The sequence below is a fragment of the Dermacentor variabilis genome, chromosome 7, assembly GCF_050947875.1.
Source record: "Dermacentor variabilis isolate Ectoservices chromosome 7, ASM5094787v1, whole genome shotgun sequence".
NCBI lineage: Eukaryota > Metazoa > Arthropoda > Arachnida > Ixodida > Ixodidae > Dermacentor > Dermacentor variabilis.
The window spans coordinates 17694668-17721478 of NC_134574.1; the positions used below are offsets into that span (position 1 = coordinate 17694668).

General features: G+C 46.2%; 1 protein-coding gene across 3 annotated transcripts in view; it reads right to left on the reverse strand.

Annotated features, from left to right (window-relative positions):
* Positions 1-26811, reverse strand: part of Syx5 (syntaxin 5) — a 257162-nt gene that overhangs the window by 87055 nt on the left and 143296 nt on the right. For 2 of the 3 annotated variants that reach the window (XM_075698289.1, XM_075698290.1), the window contains exon 6: positions 3729-3803. The exons of the other annotated variant lie outside the window; for it this stretch is intronic. In XM_075698289.1, coding sequence (XP_075554404.1) covers positions 3729-3803 — 75 coding nt within the window. The remainder of the gene's footprint in view (positions 1-3728; positions 3804-26811) is intronic. 3 annotated transcript variants of the gene reach the window in all.

Genomic DNA, 26811 nt, shown 5'->3' on the forward strand with positions numbered 1-26811 from the left:
CCATGATGCAGTCTGGAGAGCGGCCACGGAGTCCAATAGGCGCGAGATTTCAACCTTCATTTCTTGAAGCTGCTCAGATTGAGAAGGTTCGCTTGTAACGGCTGTGATAGATGTGAGAGCTGCCACCATGAGCTTGTTGGCCAGCTTGGCCAGCTTGGACAGGTCTTTATCATTTGAGGCAGAAATAGCCATTCTAACTTTCGAGGGAATTCTTTGTAAAAGTATTTTTTAGAGCAATATATTATCGAGACCATCCACCGTGTTGCCCAGTGGTTGCTACATATTATGCAACAGCTGGCTGGGCGAAAGGTCACCGAGGTGAGATTCCTGAAGCAGCTGTTGCAGTAGTTGGTTCTCAGGGGGAGTGACCCTGCGAATGAGCATTGCCTTCGGCATGGCGCAAGTGTTGCTGCAAGTTGGGAAAACAGCAGGTCTCGAATTTTGCTAGCAGTTGATGGGGGCAGACTGCTCCCCATGTAATGGTACTTCGTGAGGTCTGCCGTGATGTGCCGTGGAGCGAATTGCAATTCTACTTGGATAAACCACAACTCAGCATCCACTGTCCAAAAGGGGGGCATGTTTAATGTCGACGACGGAGAGTGTTGGAAGGTCGGTGCCTTCAGATGTCTCCATAGCACTTGCTACTAGTCTGAGTCACCAATGTCGTGAAGGCCACAAGCATGCCTGAGGATCCTGCGTCCCTGAGGATCAAAACAACAACCGAATATTTTCGATATTGCTCAACCTCGGCAGCTCGATTTTGCATCCTCGCATCATTCTTCTTTTACTGCACTGCACATTTGAGCAATGGTGAAAGATGGGAGAGGGTGTCTCGGCTGTGGCGGTGCGGCCATGAGGCCACCACAAACGCGATTGCCAAGAGCAAAATAGGCATTGGTAACCTTTTCTTTAGAACTCCACTCATTGATCTAGGCGATGTGCTCAAGCTGGTCAAGTCAGACTTCGATGTCTTTAAAGGCGCCACCGTGAAAGCGATCCAGAATCCGTGGATGAAGAAGGGTTACCTGTGGCGGGCTGGATCAACAGATGCTTTCGGGATCCTGTGGCGGGCTGGCATCAGCTATGGAAGCCGATGGGTAGCATCTGGACGAAGGTTCCTGCAGCGGATGAGCCCTGGAGCAAAGCCTTGCACAACCAAAGACGAAAAACGAAAGGCAAGCCTCGGGCGACGGAATCGATAAAACGCTGAAAGGATTGGCCTGCGTTCCGTAAGCCAAAAGGCAACCAACGACTGAAACAATGTACAAGCATTGCAATGGGCGACAGTGTGTCCGGGCTAGATGAACAGTTCCCAGGAGGGGTCCGGAGCCTTGGGCAGTCATACCAAGCACCTCCACTAGTGTCACAGTGTAACGAAAATAGGACACGAGGACACCCATTACAAGACCAGCTTGTTTTAGCAATCGAGCTCGTAGAGATATCCTCTTCATCTTCTAATCTCTCCTAGGCCAACACATGAGACAGAGCCTACGAAGGCTCCCATCCTTGTCACTGTCGTCGACATAGAAGAGACACAGCAATATGTTCCAGGAAATATTAACATGGACAAGTTATCTTACGAGTCAACACATGCGTGATCTATATGTAAACCACATCGCAAAATGTATGCTGGTTGGTTAGAAAATGTTGTAAAAGTTCAAAAAGATGAATATGCTGAAAGTATTTTTCACAAGGAAAGTAAAAATTCTCAGTAGCTGTGCATACTTGTGCAACGCAGTTTATTAATGGCTGCAACAGGTGAACATGTTAGTGCACTACAGGTTCTAGCACAAATCTGATATTCAGGACTGAAACTATACAAAATGATGCGGGACACCAAAGCACGACTCGTCATTCAAGGTAAGTACAACAATGTCAGTACACATAACTAATACATGTACTCGATCAGTCAGATTAAAAAATGTATTTTAAGTGGTGACCTGCGGTCAGTCATTGATGCGACCATTGAAGGCTCGAGAAATCAGCAGCATAGGCGATGCATTGCACTGAACTCTTTCCATACCATGCCCATTAGGCACCGTTAGCCTGCTAATGATTGTTTGAAACGCCGCTTTCGAGACTTTCCATGCCGCTCACAGAAACGCTACGCCATCGGATGTTAAGGAGGAGACTATGTTTTCGTTTCCTAAGCAGTTCACTTTCTTCGCACCAAGCAGTGATTTTTGAACGCGCTTTGAGGTTTCGCGATCACCAAAGTAGAAAGCAAAAATGGCCGCCATCTATCAACGGTTTGAAATGCCACTTTCGAAATCTTCTGCACTGCTCGCGGACACACTGTGCCATAAGACGTGACGGAGAACTATATTTTTGTTTTCTAAGCAGTTCGATTTTTTTGTGCCAGGCAGTAATTTTTGAATGCACTCCGAAGTTCTGCAATCGTCAAAATAGTAAAATGGCCGCCTCTGCGAGCGGCATGCGCACTTCGAAGGATGGCAGATCTCTTCATTCCACTGTGTTTGTGGCTGATTCTATGGATGGATCGAGCAGCAGTAAGTCTGAGGATGCTGCCTTTTCATAGGACTCTATAGAGTGACAACGACGCAAACCAACCCAGAACATCTGTGGCCACAGCCCAGCATGCCCAACTGTAGTGCTTGCAGTTAAATTTTTGTACAGTAGTGGAATAGCTGTTCTATGAAAAATGGATTTTTTGGGGAGATAGTACTGCCTATTAATAGGCAATACATTTTGTATATCTCATAATTTTCGTTACATATTTCTTTTTTAGTAGACACAGCATGTCTTTACAAACTCTGTTCAATTTTATCCCACAATCTCGATTCTGAAAAGATACTATCTTTTTTATGACGTAAATCACATGAATGAAACTTTTATGTATGAAAAGTGCATTCATTCTGCTTTTTGTTTATGTATTACATAAAATACTGAGTGCAGTAGTTCCTCCAGAAAAAAAATATCTGGCGTAACCTACCAAAAAACGCCTTTTTCCCCATGGTAGGGAAAGAGTTAAGGTGCACAGGGAGCACTCAGCTGGCGAACAAAGAATCGTGAGCCTTTGCGAATATATGATGCCCTGTGGCTGGCTTTTTCCAACTGAGTGTGACACTCCATGATGCAGCATTGGTAAGCATCTGCTGTTTCTGCTTCACCACAGCAAAAAGCGAATTCACGGTGACATAAATGCACACTGCAACACAACAGATGAAACAAGATGGAGACATCTGTTGCTAGGCTTACAAATGCCAACAGCACAGCTTCAACGGCAGGTTAATCTGAAGAGCAGAAGGACACGCTCGTGCATCACTGCATTCCACAATAGCAAAATAGAGATCTCTCTCTCCTTACTTCTTGCACATGGAAATGAGGTCATTAGTATTTTTATTTTATTTTACACAGTGTACTTGTTCAATACAGTCTGTATCATAATTGAAAATGTATAGTGTATTAAAACATAAGATATGTTTTTTGTTCCTTCTCAGGTGTTTTGAAGCCCCACTGTGCACCAGCTGCAAGGCATCCATTTCACACGTTGTCTCCTAGCTCAGCCCTCCACTCGCTATTTAATGGCATCCTTGACAAACCACACTGGCGCATTCTGATCCCTGGTTTCTCCTAGCATCAGGATGCCTTGGTGTAAACAGTTTGTTGAAGTTGCTATATGAATCTTCATGTTCTTCAACCACATGCCTGAGAGTGCCTTCTTACCTGAAGAGAGACCACAACGGAATTAGAGTGCGCCTTCTTACCTGAAGAGAGACCACAACGGAATTAGAGTGCGACTGCATGTGCTTGCCACCCAGCTGGTTTCTTGAGCGGGCCACCTGCACAACACAAATGCTGCACTGCACCTTTACCGAGAGGGAAAACCTACAGAGAACTATTGACTAAGGTCTGGTTAAATAAGCTGTCAGCGCTTGCACTACACAAAGTAAATTTCACAGTAGGGAAACTTGGGCAGGCATTTCTATTGGCTCAACAGCCAGTGTGCGTGCATCTTACTTCTTGTGGTGGGAAAGACACCAGGACAGGTTCGATCACATCCTTACTTGTTTTCACGTCCATTGCACAGCAAAAAGTATGAAGCGTAGCAACAAGCAGCATCTTTCTTTGTCTGCTTTTGCAATGCTCGTCCAACAGGAATTTCACAGTAAATGCGTATAGAGTGGACTTCTGTTACTTAATATATGGTTAATTAGATCTCTTAGTTTACTCGAGCCTGACCAAAAGTACCAATTGGTGCCAATACCAAAAGCAACCCAAGTGGTTGAAGCATCTGCCTCGGTGGGGCTAGGGAACAACGGGTGCATCCGAGACACCATCTCCCATCAAAAACGCCCAGTGGGAATTGCAACCAGCTGCCTCGGTTAGAGCTGTGCTCGCAAAGTCGTATGAGCACCTTTCCAAACAAACCCTTCGTTGCTGCCAAGCAGAAGACCTCCAGAAGGCCCTAGAAACCGGCTGGGGCCAGTGGCAATAAAGTGTGGAGGGCCACCATTATTCTTATTACTACTTTTTACCTCTGAGAAGACAGCATACTAATTTACATGGCGGTGTAACAACACGGCGGTGGAAGAAACAATACAGATCATGCCGTTCAAGCTAGTTTACGGCGGGAACCTGACAACGACTCTCAATGCCATGCTGCCGCATGTCACAAACAAAGAGAATCTTGACGTCGCCACCCATCATGCCAAAGAAGCCCGACAGCTCGCCTGCCTGCGGATCAAGAACTAGCAGAGGACGGCCAGCCGACACTACAACCTTCGACGACACTACATCAAGTACCAGCCCGGTGACCGTGTTTGGGTTTGGACCCCAATACGCCGACAAGGACTTAGCAAGAAGCTTTTAAGTCACTATTTCAGACCCTACAAGATCATCCAATGCATTGGCGCACTCGACTGCGAGGTCACAGCAGACTGCATTTCACTATCATAGCGGCGCCATTCACGACCTCAAATCTACATGTTGTGCAATTTAAGCCGTTCTACCAGCACTAATGAACTTTGGGACTTTGCATAGCTGACCTTTGGACTTTCTTTTTTGGAGTGTGTTACCTTGGACTTTGTTTCTTTGATAAGTGTCCTTTTGTATTTCGCTCTCCTGTTATGTTTGTAGCATCGGGACGATGCTTTTTGAGAGGGGGGGCATTAACACATGGACTTGCTTATCTTTTTCAGGTGAGTGCTTTTCACCATCTAACATATGTTATCGCTCAGTGCGGGACGCATCTGCATGTATCGGGATAAAAAAACGTGTATAAAAGTCGATGCACTTGATAGGTAGATCAAATTTTTGCTGATCGCCAACGGCGCTTGCCACTATCGTTATATTTTAAGTGTAGCCTGTTTTTGTGGGCACAGGTGCGCCCAATAAAAGTTCGTTTCGCCATTCACAGTATTGCTACTGTGTTCTTTACCATCACTAATACGTGACAGTATTGTATATGAGACACAAAAACTGAGCATTAGAAACAAACAAGTACTTTATTTGCATGCACAGGGCTCTTCAGAGGCTGCAAATGATCACTGTACAGCCTGTAAAGTGTGCCTACCTGAGTGACATAGCCTGCTCTACTACGCAACTTCTCACCTTATCTACTCGCATAATAATCACACTTCTTTGTCAAGAAAATTATCACAAATTCAGGGGGTGCAATCATTACAAGTTAAATTTCCCGCGAAAAGAAAAAAATTTTTCGCTGCGGCACGTTCAAGGTGCGATCATAACATGGGAAAGAAAAAAATTGAATTTTGATAACAAAATTCAGCGGTGCAATCATTATGCGAGTGTTATCATTATGCAAGTAAATACGGTATGTTTTGTGGCTATACTATGCCTGTCGTGGTGAAAACTTACCATACTTTTCTGCAATTTAATGTTTATGTGGGTGCACTGGCATTTTGAAATACTCTAAGGGTACGAAAAAAGTACTCACATTTACAAATATTTACATTTACAAAAAGTGACTACCGAATCGAATGGGGCACTATTCAATGCATTTTTTGAAAGTTGCAAATATTTGCCATATCCCTATGCAATATTGACCGCTTCAAATATTGGTTTCAATGCTTACGTACATACTATAAGCTCCAGCTGCCAACAGAATATCATACATTGACCATACCAGTTTTTTGTCTTCATACTTTCGTCTTTAGCACCATGCTTGTGCAGTCTCCGCACGGAGGCAAAAGTTCATGATCGCTCCTCGTGACCTCAGCTTGGTCATTAATGGTGGACTGCCCGCTTGCAGTGTGGCCTGCGGCGAGGGGCGGCTCGAGCGTAAATCGGCCCTTAGGCCTAGCGATGCCGTGGTGGGGGCTTCAGCTGCCAGTGGGTCTGCGTGCAAGAGCACCTGTTCGAGGCAGCAACATTATCAAAATCACGGTAGTGGTGGCTTTGATTAGTACCATTTCAACCCTTCGGTAATGGAAAAAGTAAGGAAAATCAGACGGAGCAGGGTTCTCATGTCCAAAATTTCAGACGTTCTCATACATTGACTCTATGGGGTACATGGCGGTGCCACGAAGCCGTCCGCATTATCGGGCATCCAGAAAGTCTGTCATTGACTGTATACTTGCAACTAATTACCCGTAACTTTCGTTCCCTTTAAACAAAATTACTGCTCATTTTTCCTGATAGAAGCATAAATTCCCAGAGTTTTCCTAGAGTATATTCAGGCCATTCAAGATCCCTGAGAATTCCCAGTTTTCCCAGTTCTCCCGGTTGGTAGACACCCTGGGTTAATGCTTACTTCACATAACTGCCAACCCAGAAACCTGAAAATTTAGGAGATTTGCAGAGAAAGCAAGGAGAGAGAAAAAAATGCTTGTTTTTTTTCTGGGCCTTAGCAAAGTCAGAAACAGCTCTGATTGGCTGCCAGTTTGGTTATTCCGGGTGTCTACCAACCGAGAAAACCAGGAAAAACTGGGAATTTGCAAGGATTTTTAATAGTCTGGAAATACTCGGGGAATTTGTGCTTCTATCAGGGAAAATGAGCTGTCATCTTACTGAAAGGGAACGAAGGTCGCCCTAATGCTGGCTCGAGTAAAAGAGAGGAATCGTAACGAATTGTCGTTGACGCAGTGTCATCGGCTGGATGAGTTGCCAGTGTGCAATCAACGACCGATTTTCCGGACTCCTGATTTCTGGGGCATGTCTGATAATGCGGACGATATCGCGGCAACACCACATATTCCATATAGTCAATGCATAGGAAAACCTGAAATTTCAGATGCAAGAACCCTTCACCGTTGTGTTTTCCTGTCTTTCTGCCGTGTCCGCAGGTTTAAAACGGCATTAATCGAAGCTAACACCGCCGTTTCGATCATCTTGGTGCCTCAAACTGGTGCTCTCGCATGCACATTCGCTGGCAGTCATAGCCACCACGATGGCAACGCAAGGCCTAACTGCTTCGACGTTCGCTATTAATGTTCTCGCCATTCGGTGCAGTGTTTTTCATTCAAAGAATTTGCCGCTGTCAGCAATGGCAGGGACTCCACCTTTGTATTTCTTGCGATCAGCTTCGAAGCTTAGAAACTACAGCGCATTGCATAATGCCGGTTTCCGACAGGCAACTTCGCCTCAGAACAGCAATGCTAGCAGCGAAGCATACGTAAAGTATTGCGATGAAGCTTAACAAGCGTGGAAAGGGGCAATTGTCATGTGACAGTACACATTCCCTAAATATACATGCATGCACCTGCTGTCTGCTGTCACAGTACGAGCACCAATATGTGTAATAAGTGCACTGGCAAGCCTTCAGAGCTTTCTTGGATGTGCCTGTAGCAATTTGAGTCTTTGAGGGCAGTAAAAGAAATGCATTCATTTTTTCTGGCGTGTTCGCGGCCCATAGAGAATCCAAAAAATCAGATGTTGATGTACAACTGACCAAGAGGATGCTGCAAATGGTCCATGAGGCGAATGCATGGCGGAATGCGAACGAGAACAGAAAGGACCGTTGCATTGAGGAATGGTAAGGAAAGGAACTGTGCTGCCACTTCTTTGAAGGAGCTTGACCTACAAAAAGCAAAGTGCTGGCTGACGCCGAGATGCAGGTAACCCTTATCCAAACCAAAATATACCCTTTGAAGCAACACTGAGGCATTGTGCGCAAGCCACACCTGCAGTCCGGTGGAATGCTGAGGAAAGCTTTAACCACGGTTGTTTTACATTTAGGTAAACACTGAATAACACACACTTTCTTGCTGTGATCAATGCTCCACTGTACTGCAGCATTTCAGCTAATGTGCAGACGGTCGTAACCATGTCTGCACCAAACTGTTTTGCCTGTGAGAAAAGTATTGATCAAAGGTTGTCAAATGCGCAATGCAGAAACTGGTACAGCTTAGAGAACCGCTCTCATATCTCTAAGCAAGCAAGTCAGGGAATGAAGCCAGGCAATAAAATTTCATGGAAATGCCAGTCTTGTAAACAAGCAGCTCAAAGCCTGAAATGTCTCTAATTGAGATAGCAATGATACACATGATCGAAATCAAACAAAGAGTTCTCAGCAGAAATTAAAATTAAATTATTGGGTTTTATGTGCCAAAACCACGATCTGATTACAAGCACACTGTAGTGGAAGACTCTGGAATAATTTGGATCACCCGCAGTTCTTTAACGTGCACCTAAATTTAAGCACATGGGTGCTTTCGCATTTCGCCCCCACTGAAATGCGGCCGCCATGGCCGGGATTCGATCCTGCAAACTTCCGCTTAGCAACCGAACACCATAGCCACAAAGCAACCACGGCATATTCCTCAGCAGAAGGCTACTTTGGGAACACAGATTAATCTTCTCAGTCGAAAACTTGCAAGTGTGTTGTGTAAGCTGGACTATCTTTAAAGAAAGATGGGCACCCAGACTACAACAACACAAGTAATTAAAAATCGATGGATATGTTGGCAGCTAAGTATGACGAAGGGAAAGGGAAATAAATTCTTTCATCAAGACACAGGAGACAGGCACAGGAGACAGAAAAAGACGAGCTGAAGTAAAAAAAAACGTTAACAGTATGCAATACAGCTCGCCGAAAAAGATAAAGGAATTACCGAAATGAGGTACCGTGTAGAAAATGCTGAACAGCAATTAAGATGCAAAAACACTGAAATTCATGAAATACCAATATTCCCAGATGAAGACCTACTTGATGTGTTGACACGCATGAGCCACAAACTAAAGATCCAGGTGCCAGAATGGCAATCATTGGAAGCAGACTCAAAACTAGAAAACATGCCAATGCTTCAATTATCGTCAGATTCAAGAAGCAGACTGCTAATGATCAAGGGCTGTCCAAGAAGAATGCGCTTAGAAATAAAAAAAATTATGTTAATGAAAACTTCACCAAGGCTCAATGTCGACAATGCGACAATGAAAAAGAATACATTTGTTTTGATGTGTAACAGCAGGATTCTGGCCAGGAAATGTCAAGGTGCGTCATTAATTAGGCTGACTACAGCCAATGATATGGCCAAAATAGCATAAATGGGCTTGTCTGAATCATTTATTGAATAGCATACTTGTTTAAATACTGCTGCAAAATATGAACAGCAGATTCGCAAGCTAAGTATCATCATCATCACCATGTTTTATGTTCACTGCAGGACGAAGGCGTCTCCCTGCAATCTCCAATAACCTCTGTCCTGCGCCAACCGATTCCGACTAATTATATTCTAATTCTAACTAATTTCCTAATTTCATCGCTCCACCTAGTTTTCTGCCATCCTTGACTGCGCTTCCCTTCTATTGGTACCCATTCTGCAACCCTAATGGTCCAACGGTTATCTAACCAGCGCATTACACGACCTGCCCAGCTCCATTTTTTCCCCTTGATGTTAATTAGAATATCGTCTCTACCCGTTTGCTCTCTGATCCAAACCGCTCTTGTCTTGCCTCTTAACATTATGCCTAGCAATCTTCATTCCATCGCTCTTTGCGTAGTCCTTAACCCTTTCAAGGTCAATGACGAAAATATACAGCACCGCGAACAAGCCCAAAATGGTCGATGACGTATATTTACGGCGCCGTCTGTACATTTAAAAAGCGATCCTATTTCCTAACTTTTTCTTTTCTGGCATGTGCTGGCACTATGTGGGAATACAGGTCATTTTTATCTCGTGCCTTCCTCGCTCGGTTCTTGTTGCATGGTTTGTTTTAGAGCTAGCTTGCACCGGCGTGTGTAAATACTACTGCTCGCGTGTTGCCGCGCGTGCGCGCGGGTGGGCGGCAGTTTGGGTTTTGTTCCACAGGTGGTTTCGGCTTCCTGCATTGGCAAAACTGATGGCTATCTCATTACTAATTGCTCAAAGGGCGACCACCTATTTCTCACAAGTTTAGTGCTCACAGGGGGTGTGCATAGGAAGGATGCCGCCTTGCATGTGTTTTCTTGAAAGAGCGTAGGTTAGGGCGTGTTGGTATTCCATAACTGAGGTTTTTAGCGCACGAAAAGGGACGAAAGACAGTGGCGAAACGAGGACACAGCGCTAACTTCCAACAATGGTTTTATTCCACAAAGCGGTAGACACATATATATATAGGTAACACCCACAACCATACGCATGCGCATATGTACTGATTTTTAGTCAAATGAGACAGCACCGAGACATGTGTAATGGAAAGTTAAGATGATATCAAAGATGAAGACCGACCATGCGTAGCCAAAAAAAAAAATTTTTTTTTTTTTTTGTAATAGCAAGTCTAAAAGATTAAAATGTAATCTCCATCAGGCCACCCTCTGTGTCACATTTAAAAAATCGAATTCTTTACTTGAAAGATCTATTGAAGGCGCGCTAACACACGCGCTCCCTAAACTAGCAATCTTTGCCGCTTCAATAATCTCACGTGTTGTTTGCGCTGGGCTTCTTCCTATCACCGTGCACTGTTTATAATGGGACTGCACCCATGCTTTCTGCAGTGAAAAGCCAGATGCCCCACTCCTTCAGTTCGCACATTATTTGCGTGTTCACGCAGCCTGTCATTTAGGCACCTTCCCGTTTGGCCGATGTATTTTTTGCCGCAGGACAGGGGCAGTTCATACACGATATTGTTCACACAATGAACGTAGCGTTCCTTGTGATTTGTCCGGCAACTGGGCTTCTCAGAACCACAGTAGCTGGCCTTGCACAAGTTGGACAGCTTGATTGGCGCTGAAAAGATGACGCTAACATTTGCGTTATTGCCAATCTTCTTCAGTCTGTGCGAGATATCGTGGATGTACGGTATGATTGCGCGTTTCTGCTTCACTCTCGTATTTTCCCGTGAAGTGGACTCCTCATCCTGTCGTCTGCGTTTTGTGGTCTTTAGGAGACCTTCGGCCACAGCTGTGATGATGTGCTGCGGGAAACTGGCCTGTTTCAGGCGATCCACTTGCGCCATAAAACTGGACAAACACTTGTGAGGACATGAGCGGCGAAGAGCATTCATTAGGGCTGACTTTGCAATGCCCCTCTTAACCAACTTAGAGTGGCCTGATGAAAATGGCAGTAGCGGTTTTTTCGCCCTTGGTTCATATGCCCAGCACAGCTGGTGTCCCTCAAAAAACATTTTTAGATCGAGAAATCGCAAAGTACCATCCTGTGGCGTTTCATGCGTAACAGTGAGCGGTTGTAAACACTTGCTGAAAAGATCTAGCACTTGTGTGACATCAAGACAAACCTCCCCGCTAGGGCTTGGATCGAGAAGAACAAGGTAGTCGTCAACGTACCTATACACCTTTTTTACATTTGAGTTTTCTAATTTGGCATCCAGTATCCTGTTTACACGAGCAAGATAAAGGTCACTTAAAATTGGCGCAATACAGGAACCAATGCAAATTCCTTGCTTTTGAAGATAAACACTTCCATCCCACTTGGAGAACGTCGAGCGTAGATACATGGACAATAGTTCAAGAAAACCCTGTGTGGATATGCAGATGGTGTTTACAAACTTCAGTTCATCGTAAGCATCAATAGCCTCTTGAACACATACTAATAACTTATCATGTGGCAGTGAATAATATAGATCTTTGACATCTATAGAGAAAGCTTTCAAATTGCTTTCAATGCGTCTTCAGGTACCCTATTACTTCTTCTGACCAAGAACTCGGAAGAAGTAATAGGGTACCTGAAGACGCATGTAGGCAGCAATTTGAAAGCTTTCTCTATAGATGTCAAAGATCTATATTATTCACTGCCACATGATAAGTTATTAGTATGTGTTCAAGAGGCTATTGATGCTTACGATGAACTGAAGTTTGTAAACACCATCTGCATATCCACACAGGGTTTTCTTGAACTATTGTCCATGTATCTACGCTCGACATTCTCCAAGTGGGATGGAAGTGTTTATCTTCAAAAACAAGGAATTTGCATTGGTTCCTGTATTGCGCCAATTTTAAGTGACCTTTATCTTGCTCGTGTAAACAGGATACTGGATGCCAAATTAGAAAACTCAAATGTAAAAAAGGTGTATAGGTACGTTGACGACTACCTTGTTCTTCTCGATCCAAGCCCTAGCGGGGAGGTTTGTCTTGATGTCACACAAGTGCTAGATCTTTTCAGCAAGTGTTTACAACCGCTCACTGTTACGCATGAAACGCCACAGGATGGTACTTTGCGATTTCTCGATCTAAAAATGTTTTTTGAGGGACACCAGCTGTGCTGGGCATATGAACCAAGGGCGAAAAAACCGCTACTGCCATTTTCATCAGGCCACTCTAAGTTGGTTAAGAGGGGGATTGCAAAGTCAGCCCTAATGAATGCTCTTCGCCGCTCATGTCCTCACAAGTGTTTGTCCAGTTTTATGGCGCAAGTGGATCGCCTGAAACAGGCCAGTTTCCCGCAGCACATCATCACAGCTGTGGCCGAAGGTCTCCTAAAGACCACAAAACGCAGACGACAGGATGAGGAGTCCACTTCACGGGAAAATACGAGAGTGAAGCAGAAACGCGCAATCATACCGTACATCCACGATATCTCGCACAGACTGAAGAAGATTGGCAATAACGCAAATGTTAGCGTCATCTTTTCAGCGCCAATCAAGCTGTCCAACTTGTGCAAGGCCAGCTACTGTGGTTCTGAGAAGCCCAGTTGCCGGACAAATCACAAGGAACGCTACGTTCATTGTGTGAACAATATCGTGTATGAACTGCCCCTGTCCTGCGGCAAAAAATACATCGGCCAAACGGGAAGGTGCCTAAATGACAGGCTGCGTGAACACGCAAATAATGTGCGTGAACACGCAAATAATGTGCGAACTGAAGGAGTGGGGCATCTGGCTTTTCACTGCAGAAAGCATGGGTGCAGTCCCATTTATAAACAGTGCACGGTGATAGGAAGAAGCCCAGCGCAAACAACACGTGAGATTATTGAAGCGGCAAAGATTGCTAGTTTAGGGAGCGCGTGTGTTAGCGCGCCTTCAATAGATCTTTCAAGTAAAGAATTCGATTTTTTAAATGTGACACAGAGGGTGGCCTGATGGAGATTACATTTTAATCTTTTAGACTTGCTATTACAAAAAAAAAAAAATTTTTTTTTGGCTACACATGGTCGGTCTTCATCTTTGATATCATCTTAACTTTCCATTACACATGTCTCGGTGCTGTCTCATTTGACTAAAAATCAGTACATATGCGCATGCGTACGGTTGTGGGTGTTACCTATATATATATGTGTCTACCGCTTTGTGGAATAAAACCATTGTTGGAAGTTAGCGCTGTGTCCTCGTTTCGCCACTGTCTTTTGTCCCTTTTCGTGCGCTAAAAACCTCAGTTATGTGTTTTCTTTTCTTTTTTGGAGACGCGCAAGAACTAACTGCCTCTGGTTGGTGGTAAGGTGAAGATTAGCAGAAGTGTGCCACATGTTCTGCTTTATTGACGGGCACACAACCATGCAGTCTTCTTGAGTGCGCTCACCTACACAGTTCGATTACGCTATGGATGTAAATATTAGTGTAAGAGCAGGAACATTTGAAAGTTGCGAAATATTCTCGCGTGTGCATTTTCTAAGTCTTGAACTATGTGTATAACAATGCATCAAATTTTTTATTCTTACAAGGTTATTTCCTTTCTTTTATTGTTGTTATTCATGAATATACAGTACATATATACCAATACAAAATATTTTTTTCTTGCTGTATGATCCCGCTAGAAAAATTAAGGTAATTTTTTTTTTCAAAATAGGTCTCTCAGAAGAATTGGAAGCTGCAATAAAAAAAAAAATCAACCCTGGGCATTTGCATATGGCAAAAAAATCGACCCTGAAAGGGTTAACTTGTTCTGAAGCTTCTTTGTCAGTCTTCAAGTCTGTGCCCCATATGTCAGCACTGCTAAAATGCACTGATTGTACACCTTCTTTCTCAGTGATAATGGTAAGCTTCCAGTCAGGAGCTGACCATGTCTGCCATATGCGATCAAACCTATTTTTATTCTTCTATGATTTTTCTTCTCATGATCAGGGTTCCCTGTGATTAATTGACCTAGGTAAATGTACTCCTTCACAGACCCTAGAGGCTGACTGGTGATCCTGAACTCTTGTTCCTTTGACTGGCTATTCATCATTACCTTTGTCTTCTGCATATTAATCTTCAACCCCACTCTTACACTTTCTCCGTTAAGGTCCTCAATCATTTGCTGTAACTCGTCTGCATTGTTGCTGAATTTTAACAATGTCATCGGCAAACTGAAGGTTACCGAGATATTCGCCGTCGATCCTTACTTCTAAACCTTCCCAGTTTAATAGCTTGAATACTTCTTCCAAGCATGCAATGAATAGCATTGGAGAGATTGCGTCTCCCTGTCTGACCCCTTTCTGTATAGGTATCTTCCTGCTTTTTTGTGTAGAATTAAGGTAGCTGTAGAACCTCTGTAGATATTTTCCAAGGCATTTACGTAAGCGTTCTGTACTCCTTCATTACATAATGCCTCTATGGCTGCTGGTATCTCTACTGAATCAAATGCATTTTTGTAATCTATGAAAGCAATATAGAGACGCTCATTGTACTCTGCGGATTTCTCAATAACCTGATTAATGGCATGGATGTGACCCACTGTAGAGCATCCCTAAAGTCCAGTGTTGCCCTTATTGGAGATTATTTTGGTAAATATTTTATATAATACTGGGAGTAACCTAATCGGCCCATAATTTTTCCATTCTTTAACGTATCCTTTTTGTGGATTAGTATAATGTTTGCATTCTTCCAGTTTTCTGGGACCCTTGCAGTCAGACACTTCGTATAAAGAGCCGCCAGCTTTCCAAGCATTATGTCTCCTCCAACTTTGATTAAATCGACTGTTATTCCTTCTCCTGCCGCGCTTCCTCGTTTTATGTCTTGCAAGGCCCTTCTGACCTCATCGCTAGTTATAGGAGGAGTTTCTGTATCATGTTCATTACTGTTTCTAATGAAGGTATCCTGACTGCTCTTGGTACTGCACAGGTTAGTATAGAATTCTTCTGCTTCTTTTACTGTATCTTCAAGATTGCTGATGATATTACCCTGCTTATCTTTCACTGCATACATCTTGGTTTGTCCAATGCCAAGTTTCCTTCTCACGGATTTCAGGATGTGTCCACTTTTTACTGCTTCTTCAGTCTATCTCACATTATAATTACAAATTTCCTTTATTTTCCCCTTGTTGATTAGTTTTCACAGTTCCACGAATTCTATCTGATCTCCTAAGTTGGACACTTTCATTCTTTATTGCTGCTTTATTAGGTCCTTTGTTACTTCAGAGAGCTTGGTGCCTTACTTCCCACTTCAATTGCTACTTCTAAAGCCAGCCTAGTTATGGTTTCATTCATTGCTTCTACATCATCTTAATCTCTCTGTTCTAAGGCTGCATATTTGTTTGCAAGTGCCAACCTGAACCGGCCTGCTTTTACCCTTATTGCCTCTAGGTTGGCCTCTTTCTTCTTGACCAATTTTACTCTTTCTCTCTTCAAACTGAGGTGAATCACTAACCTATGATCACTGCACTTTACCCTACCTATCACTTCTACATCCTGCACTAGCTCACGATCACTCATTGTTCAGCTGCATGATACGCTAAATGTTTACCAGTTCATTTATTTGTTCTGCAAATGCAAATAATCCCAGTGTGTTATCGTGGCAGTATAAAGCACTACACATTTACAATGTACCACTTTAGTTTTGTGGTGATGTTTGGCCAGGGAGCATGTGGTCCCAGCAAAAGAAGAAGCAGGGGTAGTGTTGGAAAAAAAATAAAAAACAGTCTGAAGGGTTAGCCTTGCAAGAAGGTTGTGCCTCATCTCATCAGCCCCTGTTGACACAGGTGCTGAGCTGAGTGAGTTGCCGGCAAGAGCGGAGGACAAACGCTGCACACCCATTCTGTAATAGCAAGCTGTGAATGATTTGAGCATTCCCGTTTTCCATCGCATATTGTTCACCCTCAATCTTGGCCTCCGTAGAATCTTCTGGTGGCTGTTCCTTGTTTATTCCGTTAGCCATCCAATACTAGGCGCCGACTTGTCTCATTTTGGCCTCCTCGTTGACATGGCCAACAAAGGGATCCTAGATTTCACTACCAGATTCCGCATAGCTGGTAAACCGTCTCCAGTCGCACAATTAGCTTTTAAGGTGCAACGTGCAGTACTGGAGCCATTTAACACCCCCCTTCACGAACACCCATCTTTGTGTCCCCTGACTAGACTAAACCAGTGCTTCACAGTATTCAGCATCACACAATCACCAAAGGCCTGCCGTGCCACGCATCTCCATGTCGGCTTGCACCAAAGAAGCTATGCATCGCCAGGTACAAGTTCAAGCATATGTTAGAAATCGGCATTGCTCGTCCCTCCAGCAGCTCCTGGTTCTTCCCTCTTCAGATGGTGTCCAGAAAGACTGGTGATTGGTATCCTTACGCAAATTATCGTGCGCTGAACGCTGCTACAATTCCTGATCAGTACCTGGTACCAAACATCCAGGACTTCACTGTCGGTCTCCACGGTTCCCAGATTTTTTTCAAGATAGACCTAGCCAAAGCCTACCATCGAATTCCTATAGCTCCAAAGGATATAGCAAAAAGAGCAATCACGATCCTGTTCCGCCTCTTCGAGTTCCTGCAGATGCCTTTCAGCCTGAAGAATGCCGCGCAAACATTTCAGCATTTCATTGATGCGATAGTTTGTGGATTGCAGTTCATTTTTGCCTACGTTGATGAAATCCTCATGGCCTGTACTTCATTAGAGACACATGTTGGGGACCTATGGCTTTTCTTCCATCGTCTTCAGTCTCACAGCCTTATCGTCAATGTCGCCAAGTGCAACTCTGATGCTTCTATCGAGTTCCTCGGCTATCTCCTGAACGACGAAGGTGTCCGAACACTTCCTTCCAAAGTTGAGGCCATCATTAACTTTCCTCGCTCCACATCAACGTGGCAGTTACAATGTTTCCCTGCTTTGGTGAGCTTTTACAGACATTTTATTCCGTCTTGCACTGCTACAATCAAACCTTTGGAAGCTCTCCTCAACTCCATCGAGCCCACATCGCCTCAGAGCCGCCGGACAAAGCCTCCATGGAGGTTAACACGCAACGGCCAAATGCGACTTTGCTGGTACACCCAGCACTTGAGGAGGGCCCCATTGCCCTTACGATGGATGCTTCTGGCATTGTCTTTGGTGCAATGCTTCAGCAACACATGGCTGGTGTTTGACATCTACTTGCTTTCTTCTAAAAAAATTATCAGAAACAGAAACAAGGTACAGCGCTTTCGGCTGCGAGCTTTTGGCAGCTTACCTATTCATCAAGCGCTTGAAGGCTGCCATTTCACTTCGTTTATGGACCACAAGACCCTCATCCATGCTTTGACGGTAGAAGAATGACATACTCCCCTCGTGGAATAACACAACTGGCTTAGTTCACCGAGTTCTCGATGCAATTTCAACACATCAAAGGAGCATTAAATATTCCATCAGACGTGCTCAGCTGAGTCTGAAGCCATTGCAACAATTGCTGTTTTGCAAGGAGAATTAGCTATCGCGCTGCAAAACGACAAAGAACTTCAACACCTAATATCAACACCAAACGGCTTGCACCTGCAACATTTTTCGGGCAAGGGCGACGTGCTCCTTACTTGCAACATGCGCACTGGTCACCATCACCCCTTCGTTATGCATCATCTCAGATGCCGCATCTTTGAACATTTACATTCTCTTGCTCACACTGGAATCAAGGCTTACCAAAGGCTTGTCGCTGAGCGCTACCGTATTTCCACGATGATAAGTTGACTTACAAGTCAACCCCTCCACATTGGGTGACAGGGAAAAAAAAAAGGAGAGCATACCCGAGGGCACATTCGATAAAGAAAATTTATTAGTAGCTGACATAGTCACTGCACTACTCGTCTTCACTAGTGCTGCCTTCGTCATCGTTGCTACGGTTGCACAGCGCATCGTCATCCAGCGAAATTTCACATTTGGCAAACAACCACACCACGACATGTTGTGGAATAGCAGCCCACGCCGTATGCACCCAACCACACGCAGCTGTCAGGGAGGCTCTATTGACAGGTCCAGTTGACGTAATTTCGCGGCTTTCTGCTGCCAGCCACTCGTACTCACAGTGGAGCAGGTCCTTAAAAGGCGAAGATCTGAGCTTGTTTCATGACCATGGCAGGGACTTCATTGGCAGGGACCGATCATGCATTTCTGCGACGTACGCCGCAAGTTTAGCCTACTGCTCCAGAAGGCATCCAGACTTTGGCACGTGGGCAATTCCTCACTTGCCGTCACAGGTGAAAATTTTGCTTCGCTGCAGTCACCATACATACATTGCCGCATCCGAAGCTCCCTACAGCCATTCCTCCTGCTCATTGAACATTTCCAAAAGGTTCACATAGATATTGTTACGGGGATGTTGGGAGTATAGAAGATTATGTTATTACGATATCATCGAGCTATGCTCCAGAGACGAGCCGCCACGAGAACGACGAAGAAGTTGGTCGGTGTCCTTGGCACGAGCGAGCGTCAGCCTGGCTGCCTGGCTACAGTGTAAATAGCATGTAAATAGCCTTTTTCGTCTGTGTCTTTCCGCACGTAACATTCTGGTGGAGGTGAGCGATCCCTGTCCTCACCAGGGAACTCCGAAGTGGTCGGCACACTGAGCTTGTCACCATGCCTTCCGGTGACGCGCCCACCTCTGCAATGGCTTCGGCTTGTCCCACTGCTCCAATCGTCACGGTCGCCCCACATCGTGACACAGGTGTGTTCTCTGGCCTGGAGGGACAGGATGTTGACGACTGGATCAAGCTCTATGAACACGCCAGTGCTAATAACAGGTGGGACCCAACGATCATGCTCGTCAATGTCATCTTTTATCTCGGCGGCACCCCATGCATATGGCACCAAACGCACAACCACGAGATAACCAGTTGGGACAGTTTCAAATAGAAGCTACGGGAACTGTTCGGCGACCCCATTGGGCGCAAGGCTGCCGCGAGAAAGGCTCTTGCGTCTCGTGTTCAGTCATCTATGGAGCCACACGTTTCCTACATCCTCGATGTCTTGGCTCTAGGCCGCAAAGCAGACGATGCTATGTCCCAAGCAGATAAAGAGTGACATGTTCTAAATGTCACTCCTCTGCTCGACATCCCAATACAGTACAACGTCACCGTGCCTAACAGTATACTTACTATTAATGCAAACCGCACTGGCATGCCTGTCTGTAACTTTGGATTGGCAAAGCAAATTCTACCACAAGGTATTTGCCTTGCCACCATTGACTGTCTCGGCGACCAATACGTGGCGGCGTTATCGACAGATGGTTCTCTCGAGCTTAGCATGCCCCTCGCGCCAGCCTCGGGCGTCGATCCCAACATAAAGAAAATGGTTGCGACGGACCTGTCCGCTACACAGGCTGAAGACCATTGCGAAGTATTATCGTCCTACCGCGATATTTTCGACTTCGACGATCGCCCTTTAGGCCAGACGCTCGCGGTCAAGGATCAGATTCTTACTGGCGATGCTGCGCCTATTCACCGACGACCATATCGAGTTTCTGCGTCGGAACGCCGAGTAATTCCAGATGAAGTGAACAAAATGCTTGATAAAAACATCATTGAGCCTTCATCGAGTCCCTGGGCGTCACCTGTGGTGTTGGTTAAGAAAAAGGACGGCACGTGGCGCTTCTGTGTAGACAACCGTCACCTGAACAACATTACAAAGAAGGACGTCTAACCGCTCCCACGAATAGACGACGCCCTTGACTGCCTGCACGGTTCCAGCTATTTCTCGTCTATTGATCTTCGTTCGGGATACTAGCAGATTGCTGTTGATATGGACAGAGAAAAAACTGCGTTCATCACACCTGATGGCCTATACCAATTTAAGGTAATGCCGTTTGGATTATGCAACGCCCCTGCCACCTTTGAGCGTATGATGGACTCCTTGCTCCAAGGTTTCAAATGGTCCACATGCCTCTGCTACCTCGACGACGTCATCGTCTCTTCGCCAACGTTCGACACTCATCTTGAGCATCTCACAACTACACTTGATGTATTTTGAAAGGCGAAGCTACAACTCGTCCAAATGTCGTTTTGGCCACCGACAAATTACTCTTCTGGGCCATCTCGTTGAGGCTTCCGGAGTACAGCCTGATCCCGACAAAACTCGCGCTGTCCGAGAGTTTCCGGTTCCGAAGACAGCCGCAGACGTTTGAAGTTCTGTAGGGCTGTGCTCGTACTTTCGTCGTTTTGTTCCAGATTTTGCGACAATTGCTAGGCCCCTAACTAATCTTTTGAAGAAAGGCGTACAATTCTCGTGGGGTACTGCAGAAGCCGCTGCCTTCTCTCATCTCGTCACTCTTCTAACCTCACCACCCATTCTTGCCCACTTCGACCATGATGCCCCTACAGAATTATGTACAGATGCCAGCGGTCACGGCGTAGGTGCCGTCTTAGCCCAGCGTCAGCGTGGCAAGGATCACGTTACTGCTAATGCGAGCCGCTTCCTAGCACCATCGGAGCGCAACTATTCCATTATGGAATGAGAATGCCTTGCTTTTGTCTGGGCGGTTGCGAAGTTCCGTCCTTACCTTTACGGTCGCCCTTTTTCCGCAGTCACTGACCATCGTGCTCTCTGCTGGCTCTCATCGTTAAAAGATCCTACAGGCCGGCTTGGTCGATGGGCTTTGAGGCTACAAGAATTTTCATATTCCGTGGTGTACAAGTCTGGCCGCCTGCGCCAAGACGCTGACAGTTTGTCGTGTTACCCTGTTGACGACTCTGACTCCTCCAATATTGCAAGTGCTTCTTGCGTATTCTCTGTATCCCAGCTGCTTCATTTCGCCGACGAGCAACGCCGTGATGCCTACATCAGAGCACTCATTGACCGTTTTGAACACTCTCCGGCCGCTGCTGCTCTACGCCTCTTCATCCTACGCGACGGTACTCTGTACCGTCGTAACCTTCATCCAGACGGCTCTGAGTTCCTACTTGTAATACCTAAACACCTCCGCTTCACCGTTCTAGAAGAGCTTCACGACACACCAACCGCAGGGCACCTCAGCGTATCTCGAACCTATGACCGTGTACGTCGCCGTTTCTTCTAGCGGGGCCTTGCCCGTTCCGTATGACGGTACGTCACTTTGTGAACTTTGCCAACCATGCAAGAAGCCTCCCCTGCTCCCCGCTGGTTACCTGCAGCCGCTCTACATCCCTGCCGAGCCCTTCCATCGTGTTGGCTTGGACCTTCTTGGCCTATTTCCGGAATCCACATCAGGAAACAAGTGGGTTGCAGTCGCGGCGGACTACGCGACCCGCTACGCCGTAACCTGTGCTCTTCCGACCAGTTGTGCAACTGATGTTGCGGACTTCTTCATACATGATATCATTTTGATGCACGGTGCTCCGCGTCAATTGCTTACAGACCGCGGCCGTACGCTTTTTGCCGAAGTCATTGACGACATCATGCGTGCCTGCTCAATACAGCATAACTTTACCACCTCCTACCAACCCCAAACGAACGGCCTCACTGAGCATTTGAACCGCACCCTTAAAGACATGCTGTCCAAATACGTTTCAGACGACCCCCGTGACTGGGACCTGGCTCCACCTTGCATTACCTTTGCATACAACTCTTCCCGTCTCGAAACTGCTGGCTTTTCCCCGTTTTACGTCTTGTATGGCCGCGAACCGACGCTACCACTGGACACTGTGCTTCCGTCCACCACAGCTTCAACTAGCGATTATGCCCGTGATGCAATCGCCCATGCTGACCATGCTCGCCAACTTGCACGCGCTCGTCTACAAGTGTCTCAAGACAAGCTGAAACAACACTACGACCTCCGTCACCGTGATGTCCATTTGTGCCTGGCACCCTCGTGTTGCTTTGGTCACCATCGCGTAAAGTCGGCCTTTGTGAAAAACTGCTTTCCTGTTACACAGGCCCATATCGCCTGCTCCACAATGTAACCGATGTCACCTATGAAATCGTCCCACCCACGCCCACTACGTCCTCCGCTGTGACAACCAGTGACATTGTCCACGTTGCCCGACTCAAGCCCTACAACTCTCCATGCACCTTGGATATTTAACAGCACCGTGACGGCGCTTTTGTCGCCAGGTGGTAGTACATGTATTACGATATCATCGAACTATGCTCCAGAGATGAGTCGCCGCAAGAATGATGAAGAAGTTGGTCGGTGCCCTTGGCACGAGCGAGCGCCAGCCTGGCTGCCTGGCTCCAATCTAAATAGCGTGTAAGTAGCCTTTTTCGTCTGTGTCTTTCCGCACATAACAATATTTACAATATATATACAACATGGCTCTGAATAGTTAAGATGGCTGACCACAAACAACTCGCAGCAGCCAGCATCTTATGATCTTCTTCTTCTCTTTATTCATCCTTCCTTAACAGGACCCCCGGGTGGTGAAGCACCGTCTCGGCGCATGGTAATCGAAGAATTGCGAGCGAAGTATGGCTGCAGCCACGAAATGTGGACGACATCAACAGGCGGCAGACTTGAGGATGGATCAAACTGTAATGGCGCAATCTCGTAATTGACGTCATTAACTTGACATAGGACTTGATAAGGCCCTGTGTAGCGAGAGAGAAGCTTCTGGGAGAAGCCAACCCGAGGACATGGTGACCAAAGCAGCACCCAAGCACCAGGGGCGAACTGAACATCGTGATGGCGCCAGTCGTAACACTCTTTTTAAAGATGCTGTGAGGCTAATAAGCAATATCGGGTGACTTGACGCGCCATGTGAGCGCGATCAATGACTTCACGAGTGTACTCAGTAGCAATGTGGGGCACAGAAGGTAGGATGGTGTCAAAGGGCAATGTGGGGTCGTGATCATACAAAAGAAAAAAGGGTGAATATCCTGCGGTGTCATGTCGGGACGAGTTATAAGCGAATGTCACATAGGCCAGCGTGGCGTCGCAGTCGCGGCGATTGTTGAAAACGTACATCGACAGGATCTCTGTGAGTGTTCGGTTGAGACGTTCCGTAAGACCATGCGTTTGTGGGTAATAGGCGGTGCAGAGCTTGTGCTCTGTGGCACAAGAGCAGAGGAGGTCATCAACAACTCGAGACAAGAACGAGCGGCCGCGGACTGTAAGTACTGTATTTACTCGCATAATGATCGCACTTGCGTAATGGTCGCACCCCTGAATTTTGTCATCAAAATTAGATTTTTTAAAATTTCCCGTGTAGTGATCGCACCCCGAACTTGCCGCAGCGATATGTTGCGTGCGAAGTCTAGCTAATAATGATCACGCTTACCATCTGTCGAATGCTACGCGAATGGCTCTTCAAGACAAACCAAGCAGTCCGCACGCACCGAACATTCTTAAGTAGATGCCTCATTTCATTACTTTCATCACTCTCCGCACTTCCATGACTAAAAAAAAGCTGCAACCAAACTTGCCTTTATTATGTGTAGGCTTTATAATGGTTGTGGTCAAAACAACAAAAAAGGCGCCTTTTGATTCTTCTCATCTGCACTCGTGGGCACGCAACAAATCATGAGCAGCAACGACAGTAGCCACATTTACACTGATATACGTTAAAAGTGTACTATATTCATACGCCGACGCTTGTAACACAGCTAAGATATTCATGCACCCTTAGTGGAAATGTGATGCATTAGGATTGTAGTGATGACAAATGCCGCAGTTTTCGCAGCATGCCCGCTATGTGTTTCTATGTCACTGGCAGCTAAGCGCGCCCATCTGTTTCTGTCCCATCAAAGTGGACATGGCTACGTTATTGTCGCAAACTTGCGATATTAACTATATTATTCATTACTGATACGGAAGAAACTGTTTCAATGCACGTAATGTACTCACGAGAAGAAAAAAAAATCGCGTTCGGCGCGTTCAGCTTGCTCTGCCGGCCATCATTTTTGTTTTGTTGTCCCACAGCAGACACGGGATGAAAAAAAATTCCTTTTCGCAGGAAATTTAACATGTGTAATGATCGCACCCCTGGTTTTGGGTCAATTTTTCTGACAAAAAAGTGCGATCATTATGCGAGTAAATACGGTAACTGTCGAGGTGCACCGTGCTGGAGAATGACGTCGTGAAGGAGAAAATCGGCGACGTCAGTTGCGCAACTAGTCGGCAACGCCTTTGTTATCACGTAGCGTGTCGAGTAATCAGTAGCGACGGCGATCCACCCTTTCCCTCTAGTCGTTGTCAGAAAAGGACCAAGCAGGTCAAAGCCTACGCGGAAGAACGGTTCAGAGGGAACTTCAATGGGATGGAGTCGTCCGACAGGTGCCATGCGAGGTTTCTTCCGGCGCTGACACAATTCGCAAGTTTCTACATAACGACGCACAGAGCGGTAGAGACCCGGCCAGAAGAACCGGCATAGCATGCGGTCGTATGTGCGCAAAACTCCAAGGTGTCCCGGCGTCGGTGCATCGTGATGTTGTTCGAGAACGACGGGTCACAGATGACAAGGAAGGACAAGCAGCAACTCAGGGCCGTCAGGGTTGATATTGTGGCGGTAGAGGATGATGCATGCAGCACGAACATGCTGCCGTCGGTGCGGCCAGATTGCACTCCGGTGGATAATGGACTGTAAGGATGCATCGCGTTGTTCAGCGCACAGGTCGGTCATGTCAGGCAAAGCCACCACGCAGGTCACCGGATCATGCACAACAGGATCAGGGGGATCCACGGGGTGACGCGAGAGGCAGTCAGCGTCCCTGTGCAGACCTCCAGACTGAGTTGACAGACTGAGTAGTTGACAACAAATGAAAATTCCTGGAGCTACAAAGCCCAGCGACCAAGCTATCCTGTGGGGTCCCGGAGGGAAGATAGCCAGCAGAGGGCATGGTGGTCTGTAACGGCCGTACAAATATGGCCGGCACTTGGCGACAGCCCAAACTAAAGCCAAGCACTCCCGCTCGGTGATGGAGAAATTTCTCTCCGCAGGTGACAGCAGGTGGCTGGCATAAGCTATCATGCACTCGGTACCATTCTGCTGTTGGGCGAGAACAGCGCCGATGCCATGGCCGCTTGCGTCAATGTGGACATCGGTCGGTGCAGATGGATTAAAGTGGGCAAGTATGGGAGGGGTGGCCAGAAACCCGATGAGAGTGGCAAACGCATGAGCCTGCTCCGGGCCCCATGAGAATGGCGTGTTCTTCTTAAGAAGATCTGTCAAAGGTTGAGCAACGTCGGCGAAGTTTATGACGAAGCGGCGAAAGTAAGAACACAGGCCAATGAAGCAGCACACGTCAGAAGCAGAACATGGCACAGGGAAGCTGTGTACAGCGCAAACTTTTTCCGGATCTGGTTGGACACCGGATGCGTCAACGAGGTGTCCCAACACGTTAATCTGACGGCGCCCAAATTGACATATCCTGGAGTTCAGCTAAAGGCCGGCTTTTCAAAAGACCACAGGAATTGCAGCAAGTCAGCTAAGGTGGCTGCCGTACGTGGGAGAAAAAACAATAACGTCGTCAAGGTAACAAAGACAGGTGGTCCATTTGTAGCCTCACAGAAGAGAGTCCATCATACGTTCAAATGTCGCAGGAGCATCGCATAGGCCAAAGGCCATGACTTTGAACTAATATAAGTCATCTGGCGTGATGAAGGCAGTCTTCTCGTGGTCCATTTGATAAACTGAAATCTGCTAGTAGCCAGATAGAAGATCGATGGACGAGAAGTATTTAGCTCCGTGCAAGCAGTCCAAGCTGTCATTGATGCATGGTAGTGGGTAGACGTCCTTTGGCGTGATCTTATTTAAGTGGCGATAATCGATAAAAAAACTCCAGGTACCATCTTTCTTTTTCACAAGGACGACAGGCGAAGCCCAAGGGCTAGCTGATGGCTCGATGACCCCATTGCAGAGCATTTTGTCCACTTCTGATGGGATGACTCGACGTTCAGCATGCAATACCCGATAGGGCACAGACGAATACGATTCGTGTCTCCAGTGTTTATGCAGTGGTGAACGACAGATGTTTGGCCTAAAGGCCGGTCGCCAAAATCGAAGATGTCACTGTATGATTCAAGCAGGTGACATATGTCCGTGGCCAGTGCAGAGGCGAGGTCAGCTGCAATCATTTTCACGATGTCATCAGTTAAGGAACCAGAGCGGTCAGCTGCAATTAGCGCTAATAAGCCACTCTCGGCATTCAGACTCTCAATGACAAATTCGGAACTACTAGAAACGGTGGCCAAGAACATGCCGGCCGAAATCACTTGAGGGCACAGGCTGAAATTCAGAAGCGGTAGAACGACATTGTTGTTAGTAACCGCGACCAACGTGTGCGGAACAGCAACATTCCGGTTCAAAAGTACGTCGATGATGAGGTGCAGCACATATTCACCGTTAGGAACCTGTGGCTGGGCGGTCAAAGTGACGTAACTGCCTCGGGTGAC